The following is a 25,910-nucleotide window of genomic DNA, read 5'->3' as shown; positions in this document are numbered from 1 at the left end:
CACATTCTTTTCCTTTACCTTTATTTAAGCCTTTGTTTGACAATAATTTTTTGGAAAGAACGAATTTTTGAATAATAATTTTTCGAAAATGTATGTTTAAGAAGTAGAAATTTTTTTTTTGAACTTACGTAAAGAATGATTTATTGTGAGAATGTGAGATTGAAAATGAGTAAGAAAAAAAGAATTTTGAAAGAATGATTATCAAATATGAGGCTAAATTAACATATCTTGTCTTTAGTGATGATTTTTATCCAAATGTTCTGTTAAATAAGGGCTAATATTTATTAAAATATATATTTTTTTAATTTTACTTATTTAAAAATATGATAGACAAATAAATTTTTTTATATGCCATCTTAATGAAATTTTTTGATGAAAATCATAATCAAAGACACAAAAGACATGCATGTTATTATAAAATTGAGAATAAGAATGTGATTTAAAAAAAAAACCCAGGATTGTATTTGTGAAAATGAGCAAATGTTAAGGAAGTTCACTACAATTAAAATGTGGGACGGTTAACAAAAAAATATAGCGTAAATATAATTATCCCTCTTAAATTGGTGGGAAAATCGAGAACCCAAAAACGATTCTAGTGGCTTGTTATGGTCGGTTGTACAGTATCATTTACAATCCAGTTCCCATTATTAATGCTCCGTTGAGCTACATTAATGTAAGAATGAAAAAGAAAAATGTAGTCGTTACATGCCCCACATAAGAGATAGAAAGTCAAATACGATGACTTGATGTAATGGATAACAGTCATAATTTTTATTTTAATGGACAAATAATGGGAAACACACAGGGGTTAAATATATCACAATAATATAAATATTTTTATGAAGAAGAATGCACTATGAGTAGTGCATAAAATTGTACTCGAATACACATAAAAACATATCACATAACATTTGCTTCTACTTATTTCCATGTACAAAAAATTATTCCTATAGCTTTCTTAATTACTGCTCAATGTAATACTAAAATTGGAACTAACTAGCTATACTTACATCTTGACAGATTAATAAAGTTAGAACCACGAAAGAAAGTTGTAAATTCATATTATAGAATTTCGTATTAATTAAAAAATACAACCAATTCTAAATAATTTTCAAGCTCAACAATATAATTTCATAATTGATGTTTTACACTTTATACAATTTCAATATCGTCAGTCAATCATAAATAGAAGAGTTATGCTACAATGACAAAAGAGTTTGACAAAATTGGATGACAAAGTTGGATCTACACCAATAATTTCAAAAATAGATTTTTAAATCATTTCAAATCAGTGGCCTGCATTCTGCCAACACACTTTGTAAAGCAACTTTTGTAACCCAACTTTGTTGAAGTATAATTATTGTAAATAGAAAAAAAAATGTTTACATTATTATTATTTCAAGTCATTCTATTCCATCGTATTCAGAGTTTGATCGAATCTCAAACAATAAATCGAATATGGACAATTTTAATAAGATTTCATTCTTGAACATAACTTCATTTTTTTATTTATTCCACTCCCCGTTTGATTAACAACAATAAAATCAAACCCTAATGTTGGAGACCTAACAAGGTATAGTTTATTGACTATGAGTAAACTATAAGGGACAAATGAGTAATTTGACCACCAGATAATATTGATACGTGGGATGTGGATAGGTTGAGTTGGGGGGTTCGGTGAACGCCCTCCACCCTCAACCCCCTCACCACCCCCACTCCTCCCACCCCCTCACTTCACTTCATTTATGGGTTTGTTGCAGTAGTTTTGTTCCTCACCTAAGATTTTATTTGCCCAAAATGTAAGATTTGTTATCTATTTTCTGCAAATGGAATTGAAGAAAATAGTTCATGTAATGAGAAAGTGACATATGCAAAGACTAGAGAGCCTTTTCTTCATAACTACCTTACCAACCCACCTCTACCTTCAAAAAGTTCGTTTTGGTTTAGGAAAGTGGGTGTGTGTCCTTTGACAATGTGTGGTGACTCAATTAAACGACCTGGAGGAATCGATTTTGAGGTAGCACATCTCGAATTATGTATCTTATACTCGAGTTGGGCATTTTTTCTGGACATGTCAGGCTAAGTCCAACTAATCAATATATCTTGTGTTGGAATATTTGAATCAAGGGTTCGGGGTGAAGATTATAATGCTGGAGAAAGTCCCAATTGAAATAAATACTTGCTCTTATGGCCTTCTATTAACCATAGTTTAGCTCTGAATAGACGAACAAGTCATTAAATTTCCATTCATTATTATTTTAATCACCAAATCAAATTACTGCACTAAATACAGATAGTCAAAAAAAAATGTATATACTATTAGAAATCATTAAATCCTATTTTTGATTGTTCAGATGTATCATTGAAAATCTTTGAAAGACAAATATCAAATAACTTCCTTGGTGAAATAGAAACTCTCTCATTTCACCTTCTAATGGATTTTTATTTTTTTGTTTTCAAATGACTCTCGTTGTCTTGTTTTAGGGTGGGGCACTAATCCTTTAAATCTCGTACCAAGGAACATCATACCCTTGCCCACCCCACCAAACAACGTTCTCATTCAAACCTTTCAACCAATCAATCCGACTCTCGTAAGTATCAAGCCAATTTTCGGTTCATATAAAATTAAAGCATCTATTAGACTTTCTAAATAAACTAACTCAATTCACACTGTATACATAAATGCACATAAAATTCTTCAAATTTTTTTCACAGATTATTTTGGCAACTGCCAAGTAATAGGATTCTAGTTTTGTACAAAATCTGTTAAAAAACCCTGGAGTTATAGCCTGTTTCATCGTGTGGTTGCAATGTGAAAGACGGGAAAGCCTGATAGATCAGAGGCACGCCAACTGTTAATCCCGAGATATACAGTATCCACCCAAGTTCGGGATTATTTGGGCACAAGGAAGCGATACTGTTCATTAAAAAATTGACTTTCTGGATCACCAAAGGCGAGCACGAAATTGTTATCAACATAAAATCCCAAGATACGGAATCAAAACAATTGAAATCCAATTGAGACTAATCGATATGAGCAAGATGACAACCCACAACGGAGGCCGAAAAAGCTTATTCATCGCTCTATAAATACTTCAAACCCACCAAAATTGCTATAGAAAGGAGAGTTAACATTTAACACAACCCAAAATTGGAAATTGAAACGGTTCTTTAAAAGAGATCAACAACGAGGCATTTCATCAGATGCAAGATCTTAAGGTCAAGTGTCGCCTAAAATCAAACATAATATCAAAGAGAGCTGTGCCCAAAAAAAAAAATAAAAATAAAAAATCATCGCTTCTTGGAGACACCAACGGTCTTTCCCCTACGGCCAGTGGTCTTGGTGTGTTGTCCACGCACTCTAAGACCCCAGTAGTGACGGAGACCACGGTGATTCCTACAATTGTTACATAAAATCAAAGTAAATATAGAAATAAGCAAAAGAAATAGATCTTGGAATGACAGTACAGATACCAAAGCATAAAGTCGAACCTAATCTTCTTCAAACGCTCAAGATCATCCCTCAGTTTCATGTCCAGAGCATTGGAAGTCACTTGAGAAAATTTTCCATCCTTATAATCCTTCTTCCTGTTCAGAAACCAGTCAGGGATTTTGAATTGGCGAGGATTGGCCACGATTGTCATCAAGCTGTCAATCTCAGCAGCTGAAAGCTCACCAGCCCTAAAACGATTTTTTCCAAGTCTTTTTTAGCTCAGTACGAACTAGAGTCAGGAGAAAAAACCAAGGTCTCCATACAATCTAAACATATCCCATATCAGGATAATCAGCATGAAATTAAAACCTTAAACCTAAAGTCAAATGCTATCACTCTCTCCATGATGTACGTTCAATAACATATAAAGTCAAAAGATTCAAGTAGGCAATTTCAAATTTCTACATATACGGTCCATCCCATTCAAGAAGACTCGACTTCAATAAAGGTGTATAAATCAGAACCAAGCAGTCTTAGTACTTGGGTAGCCAAGAGATTTGAACTCAAGAGGCTCTAATACAGTGTTGGACCACTGCATCTATAAGAACAAAATGTTTTTTTACACACCGGGTAATTTTTTCAATCAAATTGTCTTCACCATTCTGAGCATCATGCCTTAAGTAGTACAACGAAATAAAATGGAGAGGTTTGGAAGCAAGACCCAGAGATTCCAGAAATTGGATAGTCAAACATAAACTCAAATTTTAACGGCAAGAATGCAATTACTAACATGAACCATCTACAATATAAAAAATAAAACTCGACAAGTACAAAAGAAATTATTGATGACGCATGTATTTGGTACAAAAACCAAAAAAACAGCATAAAAATTCAAGGCAAAAGATGTTCCCGAAGGAATATTGTATTTTCTACAAAAGCAGCATCCTTAGCCTCCTGAATGAAAATGCATTGGTTAAAATAACTCAAGCCGTTATGTCCATTAGGCAAATTCCAAAATCGATTTCACCATCCCAAATTCACGATAATAGAATTAGTAGTGAATCCTTTCATATACAAAATAATATTACTCAAACACCCACCCACCCCCTCACTGCTAAGGTGGAAAGCGCCGGCCAGAGTATAGAAGTCCATGGCCTAGTAAGGCCTTCATTAAAAAATTTTAGAATCAATTGAAAAGCAAACCTAAAATTAGAAAACCAGATGAATAAAGAGGCATGCCCTGAAATTTTCTTGACAGGCCGCACCAACAAAATAGTGTTCATCAAACCACAGAATTTATGGTGTCAAACATATTGTCGAGCTTGTACATTTGTATTTATTAGTAGACAAGCTTCACTCAGATTACACAAGAATGACAAGATCACAATCATAAGATCATTATAACTAGGAAAAAATGACCGTTTCCCAAACTAAGAAAAAGTTTTCGATTTACGTGCAAAATTATTTTATTAAAGAATGTGAGGTTGAAAATGAATTTTTGGGAAAATGGGGCTCCAACAAGGGCTTTTGTCTAGATTAAGAAAGTACAGTTAAAAATATTTAGCAGTAGCAAAAGACAATACTCAGTCACAAATGCAATAGTTATCCCACAAAATGATTCAATAAAATTTAAACATCATTTAGGAAAAAAAGGACTGAATTTGCAGTAATTCCAAAGTATATTTTCATCTCGTGTATTTATGATGGGGTCCTTGTTTTGTCTAATTTTATTGTATTTAAATTAACTGATAGTCCTTTTCAGAATTTTAATTTTGCAAAGGCGTTTTACAGCTCTCTAATTCTAAAATTTTCTATTTAACTATATCTTCAAGATGACCTTCTGTCTTAAGGGGACATATGTAAATAACATTTATTTAAGACAATTTAAGTATTAAACATTCTTTTTTCCCGAAAAAATATCTTAATATTGTTAAAAGGGAATTTGTGCAAAACAAAATTTAGGAACACTAACTGTGACAGTCAATTATCTCGTGCTCTCGGGTATTTCAGGAGTGTCAATATTTTAAAATATAAAAAATGATGTAACGTCATCATCGAATCGGAGAGTATAAAATCAGAAAGGTAAAAACAGATATTTAAGGGATAGAAAACCTCTTGTTCATGTCAATATCTGCTTTCTTGCAGACAATATTAGCGAATCGACGACCGATACCCTTGATTGACGTCAGGGCAAACATGATCTTCTGTTTACCATCCACATTCGTGTTCTGCACACGAAGAATGTGCTGGAAATCCTCATTTGCTATCAGCGACTGTAAAATTCAGAAATCGACAAAAGATATAGATCAATACCAAAACCAACAGAAATATATGAAAGTGAATGTATCTATGCGCAGAAAGAGATCAACCATGACTGAAAATAGGCCGGTTTGTATGGGACGGGTTATTCGCTTCGGCCTTCGGAGGAGAACACAAACACTAAACCCTAATTCTTGTTTTGAGGTGCGTTGTAATGTAGTTTTTAAATTTTTTTGATGTGCAAATATATGCTCTTAATTGAAAAATACTTCTGAAAAGATAGAAATTATTTTTTTAGAGTTTGATTAATTTTATCAGTAGACAATTTATTAATTTATGCTATTTAAATATTTATGGTTCAAAAAATGTTATATAAACTATATTTTACTATTTGTACATATGTTGCTTTTGTTTATTTTTGAACAAGAATGCACATACTGACTTATAAAATAGTTAATTGTTTCAATGATCACTAATTTAAATTCGTGTATTCGAATGCTCGCTACACTTTAAACTGTCATATCTTGACTACTAAACTTCTCAAAGTGATAAACATCACTCACTAGAATCATTTCCGTTCTACATGCATAACAAAATACTTGACCAACATGCAGATTTCACAATCGGCTCCCTTTATCGTTATACGCATGTTTGAATTTCGATTTTTCATCCTAAAAAATCAATTTTTTTACCGTTACTTTTCCAAGTCAACCATCATTTTTTATTTCTTCTCACATAAATGAAAGCTACTTTTCTTTTTAATAATCAAAAAATTTATTCTCATAATCACTACCAAACAAGTCCTATATAACAAATCACGAAATAGGAACAATCACGTAATCACAGCAACATTGATTGCTCACTCTGCTTTAACAACGACAGGTGTCTATGATTGTTCATTTTATCATGTATTTAGAAAGTTCTTTTGAAGAAAATTTTTATTGAATGATTTTGCTTATGGAATACTAACATAACAAAACTGGCAAGAGTAGAACATTTAGTATCCGAAGTTTTTCAATCAGGAATCGGAATAAACATAGCGATGCATACAAGCAAGAGATCATAATATAATCATATGAAACTGAATGTTTCACTTCTTTCCAATCCGTGAATGAGATTTAAGAATTGAATACTTGGCGCTGAAAAACTCCACAAAATTGCATTTCTTCTAATAAAAAGGCAACAAAAAATAACTAGTGAAAATGACAAACAAAATAAGAAACTTGGCTGCAAAGAGAATTCTGTCTTCAGTTTCCAAACATGAAAAGCATGATATCCTACAACCTCATTTCTTCTTGCCAGCCTTAGCAGCATCTCCAGCTTTAGTCTGCACAAGTCAATTAAAGAAGTTAAATGCAGAATAAAAGTGGAAATGACGGGTAAAGAATACAACAATATTGCAAGTTAGCATCTCACATAAAAGAATATTATTCCTTCTAAATTTTAAAAAGGAAATCTTTTGGTAAGAGTTAAATGTAAGCATCAGAATGCACAGGTTTGTTGGCATGTCCTTAAACGTATTTTATAAAAATTATCATTTTTCCCACAGAGGGAGAGGAAAAGGGTGGCTACGGCAAGTCCATCCTAAAGAAAATGATGAAGTTGGTGGTAAGTACTCATCAAATTATTTAATCTATTCCAATTATTGCAGAATCGTTTTGGATACTATATCCAGAAACTCATAGCCAAAAATTGGAAACTATTACCTTCTTCACGCCACGGATCTTCTTTGCTCTGTTCTTCCTCTCCTTCAGTTGCTTCCTGGACTTCTCAACCTTGGTATCCAGACCGTTCTGCATAAAAAAATAACAAATGTCCAAAAAGAAACATAAAAATCTCAAAAAATTAGAGGCATGAGAAATAAGAGCAAAACAACCATTCAAGCATAATGACTGGTTTGAAAGAGGGCTAAGCATGCACAATTAGCCTTGCCTAAAATGTAAAATCAAAGGCAACGAAGAAATGGTACAAAATTTATGAAGGGGCCCCTCTTACTTCAATGGAAATTCTCCCAGAAAGAAGAGGCAAATTAAGGATACCTTACAACTCCTAACAACTCATCAACTTTATTTAGATCTTCAGTGCAAGAGCAGAGCATACAGCAAAAAATTAATAACCATATACACGTGAAACACACTTATTGGTGAAGACGTGAAGTATAAGAAGACTGGTATGTTATATTCACCATCTGAAAGATGTTGGACAGACAATTGTAATGAATTTATCACTTGCTTAAATGTCTATTTACCAGCATAACATAGACAATTCAGAAAGTTCGATGAGGTCAAGGAATTACCCTGATGAGCCTGTATTTTGGCTCGTATTTCTTTGCATTCTCAACAGAATCATAGATCAAGCCAAAACCAGTTGATTTGCCTCCACCAAAGTGGGTCCTGAACTTGAACACAAATATGGCATTTGGATCTTTCACTTCATACATCCTTGCCAATTTCTCCTTCAACTCAGCCTATAATGATAGCTAAAGTAGGTAAACCCAAAAGAAATCACACATTTTTACCCAAAGCCAAATTCAAATTGCCAACATAAATGCAAGTTAAAAATTAAAATTGAAACGAAAAAATCGAGCAGAAAACTTTCTTTTGGCGATCAGAAACTCAAGGGATAATAATCATCAACCAAGAACGCCAACAGATCCATTTATTTATTTATTCATTGTCATTCAATATTTTCAAAATTATGCTACTGTTAGTAGAAGCTTGTATAACTTTCATAAACCATATATTTAATAATTTAAAGCTAACCGTAAAAAATCATCAACAGACGTATTTATTTATTAACTTCCCTTCAATATTTCCATAATTATGCTGTGGCCTATAGAAGCTAGTTTTACTATCATAAACCAGGGATTTTACAAAACAGTTTCAGAATTAGACAGAGACCGAGATCAGTACAAAATAAAAGGAATTCTCAAATCTCAAACACATATACTTCAATCCACATCATAAGTAAAAGAACCGAGGTAAAAATAAAAAATAATACAGAAAAGCATAAAAACTAGAACTTAGGGGAATAATGCAAATATGTTGAGAAATCAAACCTTGGAAACATTGGCACGTCCTGGATGTAACACATCAATGACCTTCAAAACAAATTCATTGCACGGATAAGTAGAAACAAAATAATATAATAAAAAAGTTAACGTATAACAGTATTGACGACTTACAAATTGTTTCCTGGAGAGTAGACGATTTGTCATGAACTTCCTTGTTCGGATAGTCACAGCCTTGTCCGCCATATTCTGTAAAACGTAAACAAAAACCAAAGTTTATTCAAAGTCTAATATCTACATAGACATACAGTGACGTTGCATATATAAATGAAGAAAGAAAGTAAAAGATTATTACGTTATTTTTCTCGCCGGTAGCTCCTTGAACCGCCGCCTCGTCGATGGGCAGAGCGTCTTTCGCGAGGATTTCTTTTACCAGCAAGTGAGAAAAGGTCAGAAACTAGGGTTTTGGCATATAAAGGGGCTCCCTCGTGGGCTATTAAGACCAAACTAAGAATAGCGGCCTCATGAGTTGGACCCAATTTGTTTTAATGCTACCGGCCCATTAGCCAATAGTGAGTGTACATATTTACGAGAAAATTAGGCCCATTACTCTAAAAAATTGAACAAATTAGATTAATATACTTTAACCAAATTAAAACCTCTAATAACCATAAATAATACGTCCCAAAATCCCAAAAGCTCCAAATCAACAGATTACAAAGAGAAATCCTCAAATCATCCCAAAACCCGATTCCGTCATTCTTGATAGGTGGGGTGGAGGCTGGAGATTGTTGAGATGGTGCTGGTGTTGTTTCCTCGATATCTTGAACTAGGCTTGGGACAATCTATGCAGGTGCTAGTGCATGATAATGCTTGTGCATGTGCTTTCTTTGCTTATGCATACCAGATGCTGGTGCAGGTGAAAGAACCAATTTTGGTGATGGGCTAGTGATGTGATAGGTGGTGGTCATGGTGGTGCCGGCACTGGTGTTGGTGGTGTCTAGGTGGTAGAATTGGTGGGGGATATTGTGGGTGTGAGAACAGGAGCCTTTATATTTCTGGGGCTAGTGTTGATAGTAGCTGTTGGACAGGTGCAAGGATGCTTGTGGTGGAGATATAGTTGATGGAAGTATTGGCGGTGAAACCACTGGTGGTGGAGGTATAGTCCATGGAAGTGCCAATGGTGGAGATTGCGATGTTGATGGCTGGGATAGACTTGCTATTGGATTTGGTAGAAGTTGTGGTGATAGGACTTAAGGTAGCTGTTTGGTTTGGTTGGAAGTTGGTATATAGCGCTATAGGTGGTGTGACGTTATAGGGGTGATTAACGTAGTCGCTGTAGTTGAAGCCGACTGTATTGCTTTTTTGAGAACTTCTTTTTTACTGCACCTAGATATTGTATATAATGTTCTTAAAATAAATACTCGACATCCGTGTTTGCTATTGTATTTCTCATTGCAAATGATAGTGGCCTCTTTTAAGGCTTATGACTGTGAAAAAAAAATAAAAAAATCAATCAACTCTATGGAGTCTTCTAAGTTTAGACAAAATTCTCGAACCAAAATCGATCCGAATCGAGCAGTTGTTCTTAAATTAAATATTCAAACGGGTATTTGAATTAAAAACCAACGAGTTTGGTTCGGTTCTCGATTCTATATCAAGAACCACAAAATCGAATAAGAACCGAATTTTTCTAATTTTCTAATTAATTTATTTTAAATAAATCAAATTATTTTATTCTTTCTAAATAAATTTGTTAACTAGTTAATTTAGTTCAAACTCAAAATTATGATTTTCTTATTTCTAATTTTCAATACAAAGCCAACCTAATTAAATTGACATAAGTTTTATCCAAATCTGTTATTATATTGTAGTACTGTTTCTACCATTTTGGAGAAATCAAAATAAAGCTCGACAATGCCTCTCTTAATTATTGTGAGTTTGATATCTTCTTCTTTCTATGATTTTAACAATCAAATCAATGAAAAACTTAACAAAGAGAGACGCAAAATACGCACAAAATTGGAGTATGTTATTTTATAAGAGTTAAGATTAAACATGTTATTAGTTGAATCAATGTAACTTTATAAATATTAAAAATTTTAATCGTAATATGAAACCTGGGAATCGAATGGAATCAAACTCGAATGGATCCATAATTAAATTTGGATTCAACAATTTCACTTACTAAATACCCGAAAAATTTGGGTTAATAAATACCTGAAAATTTTGGGTACGGTTCTGTTCTCGTTAAAATCGAACTGGATCATGTCTAACACTAGAGTCTTTATTTGCTATGCAAGTAAGCGCAAGTGGTGCAATTCGTGCCAATAGCTCGCCATCAAATGACTTGATTAGCTATTATAATTTAATATTAGAAATCTCTGGAGAGCAGATTTTTTGTATATTATACCTCAAAGTTGAATTAGCGTAGCAACAAGTAGGATGCAAATACTATTGCATATAAATGTTGAAATGGTTGGAGGTGCGTTGAAAGTGAAATTTGCTTTATATCAAGATGATTTCTTATTTTGCTCGAATTTGATTATATACGAATTTTTGTCAACTAGAAAATGGCCATCATATTATTTTTGTCACTTTTTTTTTTTAATTTCTGTAACTTTTTTTAGTGTTTGTCACTTTTTTTGAATTTCGTCATTTTTTAGTGTTTGTCACTTTTTCTAAAAATATTTTCGTCACATCTTTTGAATTTGCATCACTTTTTTGAATTTGTCATTTTTTTTAAAATTTCGTCACTTTTGAGCATGTCATTTTTTTTTTAATTCTGTCACCTATTTCAATATGTGTAATTTTTTTTAATTTTTGTCATTTTTTTTTGAATTTGACACCTTTTTTAAATTATTGTCATTTTTTTGAATTTTTGTCATCGTTTTAGTATTTGTCACTTTTTTTTAGCGTTTGTTAATTTTCATAGTCACCTTCTTGATTTTATTACTTTTTTAATGACAAACATAACTTTTTAATATAAGTGATATAATATATCATTTTTTAATAAAAAAGTGACACTTAACTTCCAAAAAATATTTCATATCATTTTTCAAAAGACCCCAACTTTCAAGGGTATTTTTGTAAGTTGCCCTAAATTTACTCGGTCCAACTTTAAAGTTTTACTCAGACAATAGTAACCATCGTAACGTTAAGCTCATGTTTAATCCTCATTCTTTAAAAATTCACTTTTTATCAAATTTAATTTTAGTCGCATATTCTTTTAATATAATAAATTTGCACGTGGATATAAAAATTTTACCTACTTTTTAATCACTTATCTCCAAAAAAAATCACCATTACAAAACATATTTTCTATAAAATACGGGCTCAAATAAGTTTCATTTATGTTTGAGTAAGCCATACATATTTTCTATCGACGCATTTCATGTAACTTAAAATTTACTACAATTCATTATCTACAAATTTTGGCAAAATTTACATCTCGCAGGTACTTAAATCATCATCGCGTAAGTATATTAATCTTCATTTTCTGACTTCTTAAATTGTTTTTAGGTCCTAAGAAATTTCCTAAAGAAGACAGACTCGCATGTACAACATTTTTGGAAATTCTTCTTAAATAAATAAATAGAAATGAAGAGTCCATAAATAATAGTATTTGTGATTCTCACGAATTGTATACACAAAAATCGGCTCGATCAATTAATCAATGTTCGACGAAGCTCTCTTGAAATTATAGACTAATTAAACTTTATTTTCAATCACACTTGAACTCATACTTGCATTCTCTTTTAACAATGAATTCTATCAACTTATAATCTCAAAAACTTGTGGAACATGCGATTACAAGTGCTAGGAAATGAAAAATTCAATAATAACAAAATCAGCTGTAAATTAGTAATATTCTGTCATGTATGAACTATTATCTTTTTATTTTAATCTTTTCTAATTGTAAAAAGAAGTATACTTTTTCGTGATATTAATGCCAAGATCTCTCTCTCACCATCTCTCTTTCTTTCCCTTCTTGTTCTATTCTGCATCATTATGGGGTTGCAAAGGGAAACCCAAAGCATTTCCCCGCCATCATCTGCCCAGAGAAATCCTTCTCACGTCAACGTGCTCACTCGAAGTATTTCATAGTTCTAACTTCCGTTGATACTCCAATAACACTGAAAACTTAAAATAGACAAAGTATAGGAGCATGTTACCATGCTATTTGACTCCTAAGCTCACTTGTCACGCTCATAAGCTTGGCAGCATTCTCCACCATCTTAAAAGTACCAACAATAATCTCACTATCTTCCAATCGCCTTTATCTCGCAATTCATATTATAGACTCTAAGGACATCTCCAACCCTTGTATCGTTTCATCATTTTTCCCCATTTTGCACCAAACATTTGGTAAAATATCTCTCCAACCCAATAACATAATTTGTACAAAAATGATACAAAATTTGATACAACATTATTTACTTGCACCATTTTGCACAAAAATAATTAATATCCTTTTTGCCATTCTTTTCTAATCGAATCAAATTTTTGTCAACGATATTTGTTTCACCATCATCATCATTATTATTGTTACTTCTACTTATCATACTACATTTTTAATTTTATTAATGTATTCAATATTTTCCTTAATAAAACATAATTATTTATTTAGTAATTTATGTAATAGTAAATTAAATAAATAAACTTTTTAGATAAATAAATCATGGAGAATGAAAAAATGGAGAAAATAATTAAAACATTGTTCACTTGGTGCAACTTTTGGTGTAATGGATTGGAGATAATTTTCAATTTGGTTGCAAGATCTAATGCAAAATAGTGCAAAACTTACCTCAAATTTTAGTGCAGGATTGGAGATGATCTAAATTAATCCATAAAATAAAATTTCCTTATTTTATTAGGAATAAAATTAAGAACTTATAAACATAATAGCTCAAACCTAAAATATCAGAGGCCAGAAACCAAATTCCGACAAGTATGGGGGAAAAGAAAAAATTAACACCCCATTTAATACACACTAATGTAAAAATGAGAATAAAAAATATAGTCGTTATGAATCTCACACAAGAGAGAGAGTCAAATATGGTGACTTGATGTGATGAATAACGATCATATTTTTCATTTTAATGGACAAATAATGGAAAACAAACAAGGCTAAAATTCCAATCAGACCCATATGAGAAAATGCCAAAATAGCCCAGGATCAATACCAACAAGACAAAGCTGGCAGGAGTAAAACATGGAGTGTCTAAAGTTTTTCAATCACGTAACAGAATCAACATAGCTATGCATGCAAGATATCATAACATGATAAGAAACTGAACGATTTGCTTCCTTCCTATCTGCGAATGTGTTAAGAATTCAATACTTGGACTTGAAAAACTCCACAAAAATGCATTTTTTTCTAATGGAAAACGGCAACTAAATTTAACTAGACAAAATGACACAACATAAGAACGTGCTGCAAGGAGAAATTTCTGTACCCAGTTTCCAAACACGAAAAACAGGATATCCTAGAAAATCATTTCTTCTTGCCAGCCTTAGCAGCATCTCCAGCTTTAGTCTGTACAAGTCCATTATTGAAATTAGTCGCAAAACAAAAGTGAAAATGACATGAATATAATACAATAATATTACTAGTGAGCATATCATATAAAAGAATACCATCCTTTACAATTTTTGGAAGGGGAAAATCTTTTGAGAGAGCCAAGTGTGAGAATCATGTGTGCACAGGTTTGTTGGCATGTCCTTTGATTTATTTTATAATAATTATCATTTTTTGGGGGGTACGTAAAAGGGGATCTTTGGCAAGTATGTGCTAAAGAGAATGATTAAGCTGGAGAAAAGGTCTGCTCAATAATTATTTTAACCTATACCAATCACTTCAGAAATTTTTTGGATATTGTATCTAGAAACTCGCTTGTTAAAAAAAGGAAATTATTACCTTCTTCACACCACGTATCTTCTTTGCTCTGTTCTTTCTCTCCTTCAGTTGCTTCCTGGACTTCTCAACCTTGGTATCGAGACCGTTCTGCATAAAAAAATCACAAATGACCAAAAAGAAATATAAAAATCTTTAAAAAATTAGAGGCATGAGAAATGAAAGAAACAAACCTATAAACTAATAAAATAACCATTCAAGCAAAATGACTGATTTGAGGAGGCTAAGCATGTGAAATTAGCCTCCAATGGAAATTAAAGGCAGCAAAGAAATGTATGCATATTACAAAGAGGTCCATTTTACAACTTCAACGGAAATTCTTCCTGAAAGAAGAGGAAGATCGTTTGTCACATACCACTAACAACTCACCATCATTATTTAGACGTTCAATGCCAGGGCAGAGCATGAAGCAAAATGGTAATAACCATATACATAATGAAGGAATGATCCATGTAAGAAGCCTATGTACTTAATATGCTTCAAGTGTCAGGATAAAGTAAAAGTAAAAAACTACTAGCGTTTACACCTCAGAAAAGTGTCATCCTAGTACAACTAACAACTGAATATTCACCATCCCGAAAGACGTTGAACCGACCATGCTAATGAATTTGCCACTAGCTTAAATGTCCATTTACCAGTATAATATAAACAATACTGAAAGTTTAAATGAGTTACAGGAATTACCCTGATGAGCCTGTATTTTGGCTCGTATTTTTTTGCATTCTCAACAGAATCATAGATCAAGCCAAAACCAGTGGATTTGCCTCCACCAAAGTGCGTCCTGAACTTAAAAACAAATATGGCATTTGGATCTTTCACTTCATACATCCTTGCCAATTTCTCCTTCAACTCAGCCTACAATAATAGCAAAAGTAGGTAAAACTAAAAGGGACCACGAATTTGTACCTGAACCCAAATTCAAATTGCCACAAATTTAAAACAAAGAATCGATCACAAAACTTTGCTTTTGGAAACCATAAACTTATGGTAACTAATAACAATCAACAAAGAACACCAACAGATCTAATTATTTATTCATTTTCCCACAATATTTTCAAAATTATGCTATGGCTTGTGGAAGCCTGTATAACTTTCATAAACCATAGACTTTACATTGGACTTTAAAAATCATCAACAAAGAACATCAACAAATATATTGATTTATTAACATTCCTTCAATAATTCCATACCATGTAATGGCCAAAGGAGAAGCTAGTTTTACTGCTATAACCCACTGATTTTAAAGTTAACCTTTTCGGAATTAGACATGGACCCAGACGAGTACAAAATATAAGGACTTCTCGAGACTGACATATAAACTTCATTCCATATCTTACGTAAAACAACCAAGGTAGAAAAAAGGAAAAGAAAAAGGAAAATTATGCAGAAAAAGCATAAAACTAGCACTTAAAGGAATAATGCGAATAAATTGAGAAATCAAACCTTAGAAACATTGGCACGTCCTGGATGCAACACATCAATGATCTTCAAAATAAATTAACGGAAAAATAAGTAAGGAAAATATCAAATGGTACAGATAATTAGAAATAAAAAATAATAATTTTGAAATTTAATCAAAACATACAAATTGTTTCCTGGAGAGGAGACGATTTGTCATGAACTTCCTTGTTCGGATAGTCACAGCCTTGTCCGCCATATTCTGTAAAACATAAAGAAAAACCACAGTTTATTAAAGTCTACAATCTACATACACATACAGTGACGTTGCGCATATAAAAGAAGAGAAAGCAAAAGGTTGTTACGGCGTTCTTCTCGCCGGTGCCTCCTTGTGCCGCTGGTGCCTCCGATGTCGATTGGCAGAGAGTCGTCCGAGCGATGGTTTAGATTTCTTCTACCGGTATAAACCGCATAATACATGAGAAAAGCTTAAAATCTAGGGTTCAGAGTCTTTAGACATATTGGGCCAAGCGACGAAAAGGCAGGCCCATGATTTGGACCCAATTTGTTTTGATTTTCAGCCCATTTTCCTCCTTCCGGACCCATTTCTCCGCTTAAATATTTCTAGCTCCCCTGCGCGACCTTTGTTTCATTCCAGTTTTACATCACATGAAAACATTTTGCCCTGTTTCTCGCTGAAAAATACTGTAACTAATTTCTTTTTACAGTAGAAATCCCTAATTCTAATGGGTAGAATTTCCTCAGCAGTAGAAATCCCCGAAGGCCATCGCCGCCATAGCTACCGAGAAAATGGCCGCTACTCTCCTGAATCCCATAATTACCACCGTCGTAGCCCTAGTCGAGGCCGCAGCATGAACCGGAGCCGGAGTTCAAGCTACAGTCGAAGCCCGCCCAACAGGTACCGTCGCTCTTCTCCTGATTATTCTTCGTACTCTAGACGTAGCCCAAGGCCCGATGAAACCCTCGAATCATATGGAAGAAATAGACACGCGTATGATGATAGAAAGACCCTCAAATCCGATGGAAGAAATGGAAACAGGTATGATGATAGAAAGAAACAGTTCCTTGATCGCGATTATAGAAACGGACATGGAGAATCCGAATCGGACGAAGAGTTGAAAAGCTTGGGATTCGAAGAGTACAGGAGGCTTAAGCGCCAGAAATTGAGAAAATTGCTTAGAAATTGTATTTGGAATAGTACTCCCAGCCCACCTAGGGATCCAAAACAATCATCGGATTTGGAACCTGAGGATGAAATTACCAGGAAATTTGAAGAAGAAAAAGAGAACAGAGAGGATAATAAATTAAAGTCTGGTTCGAAAAGATTGAATAGCAATTCGTCAGAGAGTGAATCTGAGTCGGAGCCTGAGGATCTTGAATCTAGATCAGATGACTCGCTGTCAAGGAAGAAGACGAAGAGTAAAAAGTTGAGTTCCAGGCGCAGGAGGAGATCAAAATCCGTATCTGACAGTGAGAGTGGGTCGGAGGAGTCCAGCGATGACGAGGACACTGAAGAAGAAAATAGGAAAAGGCGTAGGAGAAAATCCAAGAAAAAGAGCAGTAGGAGAAGTAAGAGGTCCGGGAGTAGTAGGAGGAGGACGAGCAGTCGTAGAAGGAGAAGCTATTCAAGTGAAAGCGAGGCCGATGAGAGTGAGACTGAGGATTCTGATGCTAGTGATCATGGTAAGTCGAAGAAACGGAAGCATGCCTCATCTTCGAAGTCTCAAAGCAGCAAGAAGAATGAACCTGACAACGAGAGTTCCAATGCTGATGAAAGTTGCTCTGATTCTGAAGTTGATGGAAAGAATGCTAAGCAGAAGGTAGACGAAGCTGAAGTGGATGACGAAAATAATGCAGAGTTGCTTAAGTTTAAAGAAATGATAGAGTCTAGGAAGAAACTGACTCTGGATAATGAACCACTGGTTGGTCCACTGCCTTTGCCAAGGGCAGAAGGGCACATTAGCTATGGTGGCGCACTTAGGCCTGGTGAAGGTGATGCCATTGCACAGTATGTGCAGCAAGGCAAGCGTATTCCTCGCAGAGGTGAAGTGGGACTTTCAGCTGAGGAGATTCAGAAGTTTGAAACTCTTGGGTATGTGATGAGTGGTAGTAGGCATCAGAGAATGAATGCTATCCGAATCAGAAAAGAAAACCAAGTTTACAGTGCCGAGGACAAACGAGCACTGGCAATGTTTAACTATGAGGAGAAGTCCAAGCGTGAGCAGAAGGTTATGGCTGATTTGCAGCGTCTTGTGCAGCGCCATATTGGGCAGGATTCTGGTCCTTCTCACGATCCGTTTGCTGGGAGGGCTGGCGATGGTGATGATGCTTGATTCTAGGTCATAATCATGGTTACATCTCTATTTTGTTTGTCAATGTCTTCTCTATTATTTGGATTATGTAAGGAACCTATCAGCTGATGCTGAGAATGTAGAAGAACAAAACCTTTGAGAAATTAATTTTTATGTCTTTTGGTACTTATGTTTCATCAGATTTTTAGTAATTCAGTTCAAGTGACACGGATTGTCAATGATGGTATCATCTGCTATCCAAGTACTATAGTTTTGGAAATATTTTCATAGGTTGAACGTGTAGATCCTTCCTAAAATTCCTAAAAAAGGCAGCTAAAAAATCTGATTGTAAGCGCAGCCAACGTGCTAGAACTCAAGAATTAGAAGCTAGTTTTAAGACATGCCAAATAAATAGTTATTGAACATTTGCTCAAACATGGTTATTAGGGTCTTGTAGATTTGAATGTTTGTTTGGTTCGCTGATATCAAGTTTTGAATTTAATAATTTTTTGAGCGAGTTTACTATTTCTGAATTTTTAACTCCAACTTAAGGTTAGTCACATAAAATTAGTGGGTGACTGATGAAAAACTGGGGGGAATTTCAGTTGCAGACCATTTTCTTAAAATACTGAATTACTATATTTTTCAAATAAACATGAAAGAAAAATGACTTCAGGTCTTATATTAATTCCTCCAACTTCAGTCGTAAATCCTTCATTTTCTATCCAGTTGGCATGATGTTTTAGGTTTTAGATCTTTCAGTGCCTGACGAGAGTTGTCCCCGTTCATTGACGTTTGATCCACCGTTCAACCTATGACCTTCTGTTCATTAATATGCTTGAAAGAAGTTTCAGAGATATCGTATTATTTCTTAATTTATTTCATAATAGAGCCAATTCTTTGGCTTCTGGGGGGAGTAAAAGAGACATAAATCTGTTAGTAATGCTGGATTTACTAGAGAAAACTTCCACCTAGGTGCTATCCTTTCTAGATGGCACAAACTGCCTGTGGTATTTCTGAACATTTATATCATAATCAATATTACATTTTGTATCTTTTATTCGTCAATAACAATACATTCTCTTAGTAGTATTTGTTTGGCAAATGGACGTGCAATTAGCAAATGCATTATGTACGGAAGTTGAAAGCATAGCAATGGCCTTGAAATTGTTCTCAAGCTAACTATTATCTCTTTGTAATGAGCTAATGGACATGATGAAATTGGCTTTGCTACATATATTCTGTTTTAAGGGCAAAACATGTGGCGGTGATGACTTTGCTGCTGGTTTGTGGTGCAATGACCATGACATGGATCTGTGACAAGATTTTAGAGTCTGGATTTGGTATTTCCTAGGACATGTCGCTTGATTTTTCTTTTTTCGTCTTCCCAATTATGGCATCGTGTCATATTTTTCTTGATTGTCTTGATATTCTCTCATTTTGATGTGTCAATAAAATTTCCTGTCATTTTTCACCCAATGTTCTTATAATTAATAATTTTTCTTGAGAACCAGCTCATTCCACTTTCAAAAATTAACTATGTAATATCAATAAATGAATCAACTAACCAACTTTTAGGAATTTTGTTTCTTTGAAAGTTTTTGGAAAATGAAAATGATTATGTAGAGAGAGGAAAAAAACAAAAGAAAGAAAATATTTGAGTTACGTGTTTTAGTTCTCTCATAATTGCACGTTCCAAAAGAGCATAACTGTACCGGGTGCTTATTGCATTTTTGACTTGAATCCAGGGCAAGTCTGACTTCACCTGTTCTCTTTTCTAAGTTTCAATTATTTCCTATCTAGTTTTAGAGGCTGAACTTAAACCAATTAAAACATTATAGACTATGAAAAGAAAATAGCCCAAAAAGTATTTGAAGAAGCGTCGTGAGGCTTAAGGCTCGAGGTGTAAGCTTTGAGGCTAATAATGAAAGCCTCACATGAGATGCGTCCATAAACAATGGTTATTGGAAATTTGATGTGTTACTGGCTTCTGTTCATTGGGAAATTGGATTAACATCTGTCAAAGATGAGATATCAACTCGACTTAAGAGTGTGTTTGGTAGAGAGTGAAAAATAATTTTTTTTTTGGAGAATGTGAGGTTAGAAAGTATGAAGATGTTATGGGTCCCATGGTTGAAATGATTTTGGGGCAAAATGATCTTGAAAAAAAAAAAAAAATTCTCCAAAACAAACTCTTACTTTTTTTCAGTTTTTCTCATGAACTATAATTTTCTTGTCATGTTTGTGGAACTCGTATGTTTAATTATCATTGGCTATATTTTGAAAATGATAGGAGTTATGACCCGTTTTCCCTGTAGTTTATAAAGATTTGTTTTTCGTAAATTTCCTGAAATTACATTATGATTTCCCTTTTTTTTTTCCTTTGTTTAGTCCTCTCAACTGCTTCCTCTGTAAGTATGCTAAATATTCCTTGTTGGTTTTCTTCATATTTGAAATTTTCTCATCATAATAAAAACTAGTATTGAGATCTAAAATTATTTGAAATCAATTAATCGTGTAATGATCCATCATTTGTAATCTTAGCAGTTCTAAATTCTAATGCTGTATACTTTCATCTGATTGCTCAAAATCATCTTCTTATATCCATGGCTACTATAATGACGATATAGTTACATTACTATCATTTTCCTTCTAAAGGGGTGGTGAATTTTGTTCCTATTATGTTTGTGCTGCTCTAGTATTTGCTCGAACAGTTGGATCATCCTGGAAAACTTGGTTGTAAGGGCATTTGATATCTAAGTCGAGGACTTGGGAGTTACTACTAAACCTCGATTATTGAAACCGGGTGCATAAATTTTATTTGGAAAGGGATCATTTAAAACATCAATAAAATATATATCTTGCTTCCAACACGAAATCATATTTCAAACAGTTTATCCGCTTCAGGTATATGAACCTTTTGTATCAGATTCCGACTTTACAACATTCTACTTGAGGACAAACTAATCATCAAGAATCCAGTACTCAGTTCTGTATGATTAATTTTCCTGTCTACTTAACTATATAGCCTTTTCCCTTTTATTGAAAATCTCTTATTTGCACCTCTAGATTGCTCTTACAATGTTATTATGCTAATTGTTGGGGGTGTTAAACATTTTCTTCAGGTGGCATGGAATTATAGCTTATTATCTGGTATTGGTGTCGGTCGTTCTGCACTTCTGCTACAAGTGACCTAGAAGATATCTATTGCGAGACAGATTGAACACAAGGTCATTTGCACTCGAGAGGTACATGTTGTGTCTGTATCACATAATGTACTTCCCTACACCGAAAACCTCTTTTTTTTTTTTTTTTTAAGTTGGCGAACAGGTTTGCTGATATTCTTAGATTTGTTCACTCTGTACACTATCCTTGCCTCGTACTTCATTTCTGTTTTTCATTTACGCTACATGTTTTTCAGCACCTCTTCATTTAGACTTCATAATTTAAAAGGTTTCCAAGGTCCCCACAGTAACCAGGTATGTTGGCATGTCAAAGCAAGCTGGCTTTCTAGTATAACATTCTAAACATGTCTTCAAGAGTTTATTAGAATTACCTGTTGTTTGAAGAAAGAGAGAAAATCTTCACAAAATAATCCAGAAATAGGTCGGAAAAAGTTTCTAAGAATCTCTAAATTATATAGATATATGTACTTGTAGAATTAAGGAACTATGGCAGATACATCGGCTACAGATTTCATTTTGAAAGAGATGAAAACACACATTATGTTCTATACATTTGTCACAAGACTCCATTTTTTCCTCTTTTCAGATGATAGAGACAGGAAAGTGGTTTATCGAACAAAAGTAGACTTCAAGACAATCAATTTCAATCCATCTTTATTCTTTTTCCTTTTGCAGGGGGCAGGGGGAATGTGATCTGATCATAAAAAATTAGGCTATATTTGATAGCACAAAATTTTCCATGAAAATGGAAAACAAATTGGGGAAAAAATCATATATACCTTACAAATATAAAATATTTCATTATATACTACCTTATTAATTTTAAAACATACATTACTATATAACTCAGTGTAAATACCAAATTTACTGTGAGAAAAACTTCTCCTACTTTAATTTGTAACTGAAATGTTTATGCACAATCCAAGCGGGAATAATAAATAGAAAATGGTAAATGTATGGGAATGGAACTTCAAATTCAAATCGAGATTTAATGAGATGATAACATTACAACCTCATTGCAGGATTTCACTTGCTTGCCCTTTTTTGTTATTTATTCCAATGCGTATTTTATCAAACCTCAAAATCTAAGAATCGTAGTTTTAGCTTCCTCGGCTTCTTCTTCCGACGGGGAATTAAATTCTTGAGATGGGAATTCTCCGTCGAAGGCCAAGTTTTGTGCTTAATTTTATTTTCTACTTATTAAATTTGGTAGTTGATTTAATCTGATCTTTTTTAATCTAGTTGCACTGGGGAATTCTTAAAATAGTTAACTTTGCTTGGGAACTAGATTAGAGAATGAACACAAAGAAAACACTCGACAACCATTATAGACTACAATCAATACATGGCTTAAGATCTGGAATTTTAAATTCAAAATGAGTGAGAGATTGAAATATCAGGTGGATTCGAAATCTAATAATCAACATCACCACGAAGAAAGCATTCTTCACAGCACGGTCAGAAATTGTCGAAATTATAAAACCCCACCTGTGTTCATCTGATTGCTTGAAGGGTTCAATTTTTCCTAAAATTTTCAATTAAGAAGGTACAAACTAAATTTCTATAGAAATTTTTGTGGGTTTCTACATGTACACTAATTGTTTGCTTGAAGTAGTGATATTTTGTGTAATTTATATTTAATTTTAGGTGTTTAGTCGTTAGTCTTTGAAATCGATCGGTGCATGAAACTTTGTTTAATCATAATAACACCAAGATACATTGATGAATATGCTGGGCTGTGCATTAAAGTGATTTGTGAACTGATTTGGTTATTTTATCATAGTTCCTGCACATGTAAATACTGGAAATGTTTATCATTGAACAATATTACTTTGGGGTTCCATGAATAGATTATGAGATATTACATAACTCACAAACTTTGATTTTGATTCCCCCCCCCCCCCATATTACATAACTCACAAAATTTGATTGTGATTTTTTTTCCTATTTTCTTACAGAAATGGATTCATTGAATGTCTTTGTCAAGAACAGAGCAGAAATGATTGGTCTTTTGGTTTCATATTCTTGTAAATACATGGACCTTGTTGAGATGATAACAAATGACTTAAAACTTGATAGGATGAAGTCACGTTTGAAGATCGAATATGTTGCTGATGTGAACATATAGCGGTTTGGGATTGGAAATTTTGCATATCTTTGTAATAACTGGGAATAGTTAAATGCGGAATTAAGTACGTGGATTTGGGATGGTTTGAATAAGTAATAGGGGCATTTTGATGGCGTGATTGTTGCATGATTATTAATTAATTTAGTAGATAGTCAATTTTTAGATTTTTTAAATTACTGCATAAATTACAGTGATTTTAGAATAAAAAACTATGAAAAGTAAAATTTGAAATTAATTTTAAAATGTGGTACATGGTGAAATTTCACCCCAACTTCCACTTTTGGCCTACTTGATTGACAAAAATTTCTAGGGAATTGATTTTTCCACCGTGGCCGCCATGATAGCATTTTCTTAGTTTTCATGGCTTTTCCATTACAATCATGCTACATGTACAATTTTATTTGTACAATAATGGATGACAACCTTTGTTGGTATTATCATATTCATCCATTTTTTAAATTGTCAAAAACTGTTTTTTAAATAATTGATCTGGATTTCACCACCTCAACATTGTTAACAATGTTTGTCAACTAATATCGTATAAATAGCCTAATTCTTTCAATTATTGGTTTTCCATTTTTTTATTTTTTGCAATTGAAACAAATTTTAGGAATAATTGTAAAAGATGATATCTCTTAAATTGACAATTTTCATGTAAAATAAAATCAAACGAACATCAAAAGATAGATGATTTTTGATTTTTTTGGGCAATAGAAACAAATTAGAGGAACAATTGTAAAAAATGATATCCCTTAAATTGACAAATTTCATAAAAAATAAAGTCAAACGAATACGAAAATACACTTTTATTTCAACATTTTTCAGGTGAAAAGTTATACCAATCAAACATAATAATTGATAATTTTCAGTAAAATAACTTTTAGGCTATTTAATTTCCTGGAATTCGTTTTTTCTATCCAAATTCTATCTTTACAATCAAACGGACCCTTAATGTTAATGATGATACTCCAGGTAAAGATAATAATTAGTTGATATTATTATGTTACTCATAATGGCAGCAATATTCAATGTTACGTGTATTTTGTGCTGCAAAATTTAAGAGAGGTCAATTTTTTTTGAGATTTAGGGGCCCGTCCTTGAGCGATGTTGCATGATAATATGTTATATTTCATCATTAAAACTTTTGACCTAATCCTATGTTTGATTGATAATTTGTATTGTTTTTCTTATAGAAATATTTTAAGTTTCTTTATTGATAATAATTTTTTATTTTTTTATTAAATTTTTACGATGTTATGATTTTCTTGTTTTGATGATTTCTCCTAAGAATTGTTATCATTTTATGATTTAGTTTTTGAATTTTGTATTTCTTTATCATTAGCATTAGAACTTAATTTCCTTTTTGCAAATTTATAAATGGTTTATAAATAAGAATAGTAGCGGGTCTGGAAATTTGTGGCTAATAGTTAGTATTAGTTATAATTTGTTTGATTAAAATTAATATTTGACTTTCAATTGTACTTTAACTGAAAAATGTCCTCTACCTATGAAGGAGAATGAAAATGTTTCCAGTGTGGGGGTGATTGCCGTGATCTTAAGCACTCGTAGCTTAAGCCAAAATGCTAGTAAAGATATCGTCATCGTTTTTGATAGAATGGTTTGCTGTTCGGGGTGGGGCTGAAGTTTGCCAAAACCCATTTAATCAAATAGCTAAAATGCAATTGCGATTTCTTATAATATTTCAAAATTTATGTTATTGTTTTTCATTTCTATGTAATTTTGTTAGACGTGATGCCAATAAGAAGTCAATGCACTAGCATGGCTTGCATTCTAATTTTGGTTTAGCGACTTCTCAAATTCTAAATTTTTGGATCTACTTGTTGAGTTAACTAATGAATGAAATAGTGTTTTACTCTCTTAAAAAAGGAAGCGATTCCAATTAAATAATTGAAAAAATTATATTAGATAACTATAACAATGTAATCTGCAGAATGACAAAAGAAAATAGGGATGATACTGAAATTAAAATAGTTTTACATTCTTTTAAGAGGTTTACTCGTAGTTTAATTTGGTCTTTTCACAGTCACATTGAATCGTTGGTGTAAAAGATTTGCATTACACATCAAGTTTACTGAGCTTATTGTTTTTCATGCATATTATATTACTTGAATTAGTACTTGTTTGAAATGACGACGAATTCCTTTATAATCTTGTCCATCAATAAGTATCGTTTTCAAAAAATAAATATCACATGGTATGTTGATGTTACAATTTACATGCAATTCAAATTGGTTGACTTCCCAAGCA

General features: G+C 33.1%; 4 protein-coding genes across 4 annotated transcripts; 1 reads left to right on the top strand and 3 right to left on the bottom strand.

Moving 5' to 3' along the window:
* Positions 1 to 3,091: 3,091 nt before the first annotated feature.
* On the bottom strand, positions 3,092 to 5,920 carry LOC111405768 (40S ribosomal protein S18). Its single transcript, XM_023034795.1, has 4 exons — positions 5,803 to 5,920; positions 5,546 to 5,706; positions 3,493 to 3,681; positions 3,092 to 3,397 (listed from the first exon to the last, which is right to left on the bottom strand). The coding sequence occupies exons 1-4, from the start codon at positions 5,803 to 5,805 to the stop codon at positions 3,292 to 3,294; spliced, it is 459 nt and encodes a 152-aa protein (XP_022890563.1). The 5' UTR covers positions 5,806 to 5,920; the 3' UTR covers positions 3,092 to 3,291.
* Positions 5,921 to 6,717: 797 nt separating this feature from the next.
* LOC111405767 (40S ribosomal protein S24-1) lies at positions 6,718 to 9,193 on the bottom strand. Its single transcript, XM_023034794.1, has 6 exons — positions 9,058 to 9,193; positions 8,877 to 8,951; positions 8,751 to 8,792; positions 7,989 to 8,159; positions 7,399 to 7,485; positions 6,718 to 7,019 (listed from the first exon to the last, which is right to left on the bottom strand). The coding sequence occupies exons 2-6, from the start codon at positions 8,946 to 8,948 to the stop codon at positions 6,978 to 6,980; spliced, it is 414 nt and encodes a 137-aa protein (XP_022890562.1). The 5' UTR covers positions 8,949 to 8,951; positions 9,058 to 9,193; the 3' UTR covers positions 6,718 to 6,977.
* A 4,660-nt stretch (positions 9,194 to 13,853) lies between these two features.
* LOC111405766 (40S ribosomal protein S24-1-like) lies at positions 13,854 to 16,495 on the bottom strand. The gene is made up of 6 exons (XM_023034793.1): positions 16,383 to 16,495; positions 16,205 to 16,279; positions 16,063 to 16,104; positions 15,304 to 15,474; positions 14,623 to 14,709; positions 13,854 to 14,241 (listed from the first exon to the last, which is right to left on the bottom strand). The coding sequence occupies exons 2-6, from the start codon at positions 16,274 to 16,276 to the stop codon at positions 14,200 to 14,202; spliced, it is 414 nt and encodes a 137-aa protein (XP_022890561.1). The 5' UTR covers positions 16,277 to 16,279; positions 16,383 to 16,495; the 3' UTR covers positions 13,854 to 14,199.
* Positions 16,496 to 16,657: 162 nt separating this feature from the next.
* Positions 16,658 to 18,524, top strand: LOC111405765 (NF-kappa-B-activating protein-like). The gene has a single exon (XM_023034792.1). It carries the CDS (start codon positions 16,764 to 16,766, stop codon positions 18,369 to 18,371), a length of 1,608 nt encoding a protein of 535 aa, XP_022890560.1. The 5' UTR covers positions 16,658 to 16,763; the 3' UTR covers positions 18,372 to 18,524.
* Positions 18,525 to 25,910: the final 7,386 nt, after the last annotated feature.

Source organism: Olea europaea, chromosome 12 (genome assembly GCF_002742605.1).
Source record: "Olea europaea var. sylvestris chromosome 12, O_europaea_v1, whole genome shotgun sequence".
NCBI lineage: Eukaryota > Viridiplantae > Streptophyta > Magnoliopsida > Lamiales > Oleaceae > Olea > Olea europaea.
This window is presented reverse-complemented; position numbering and strand designations above follow the sequence as displayed.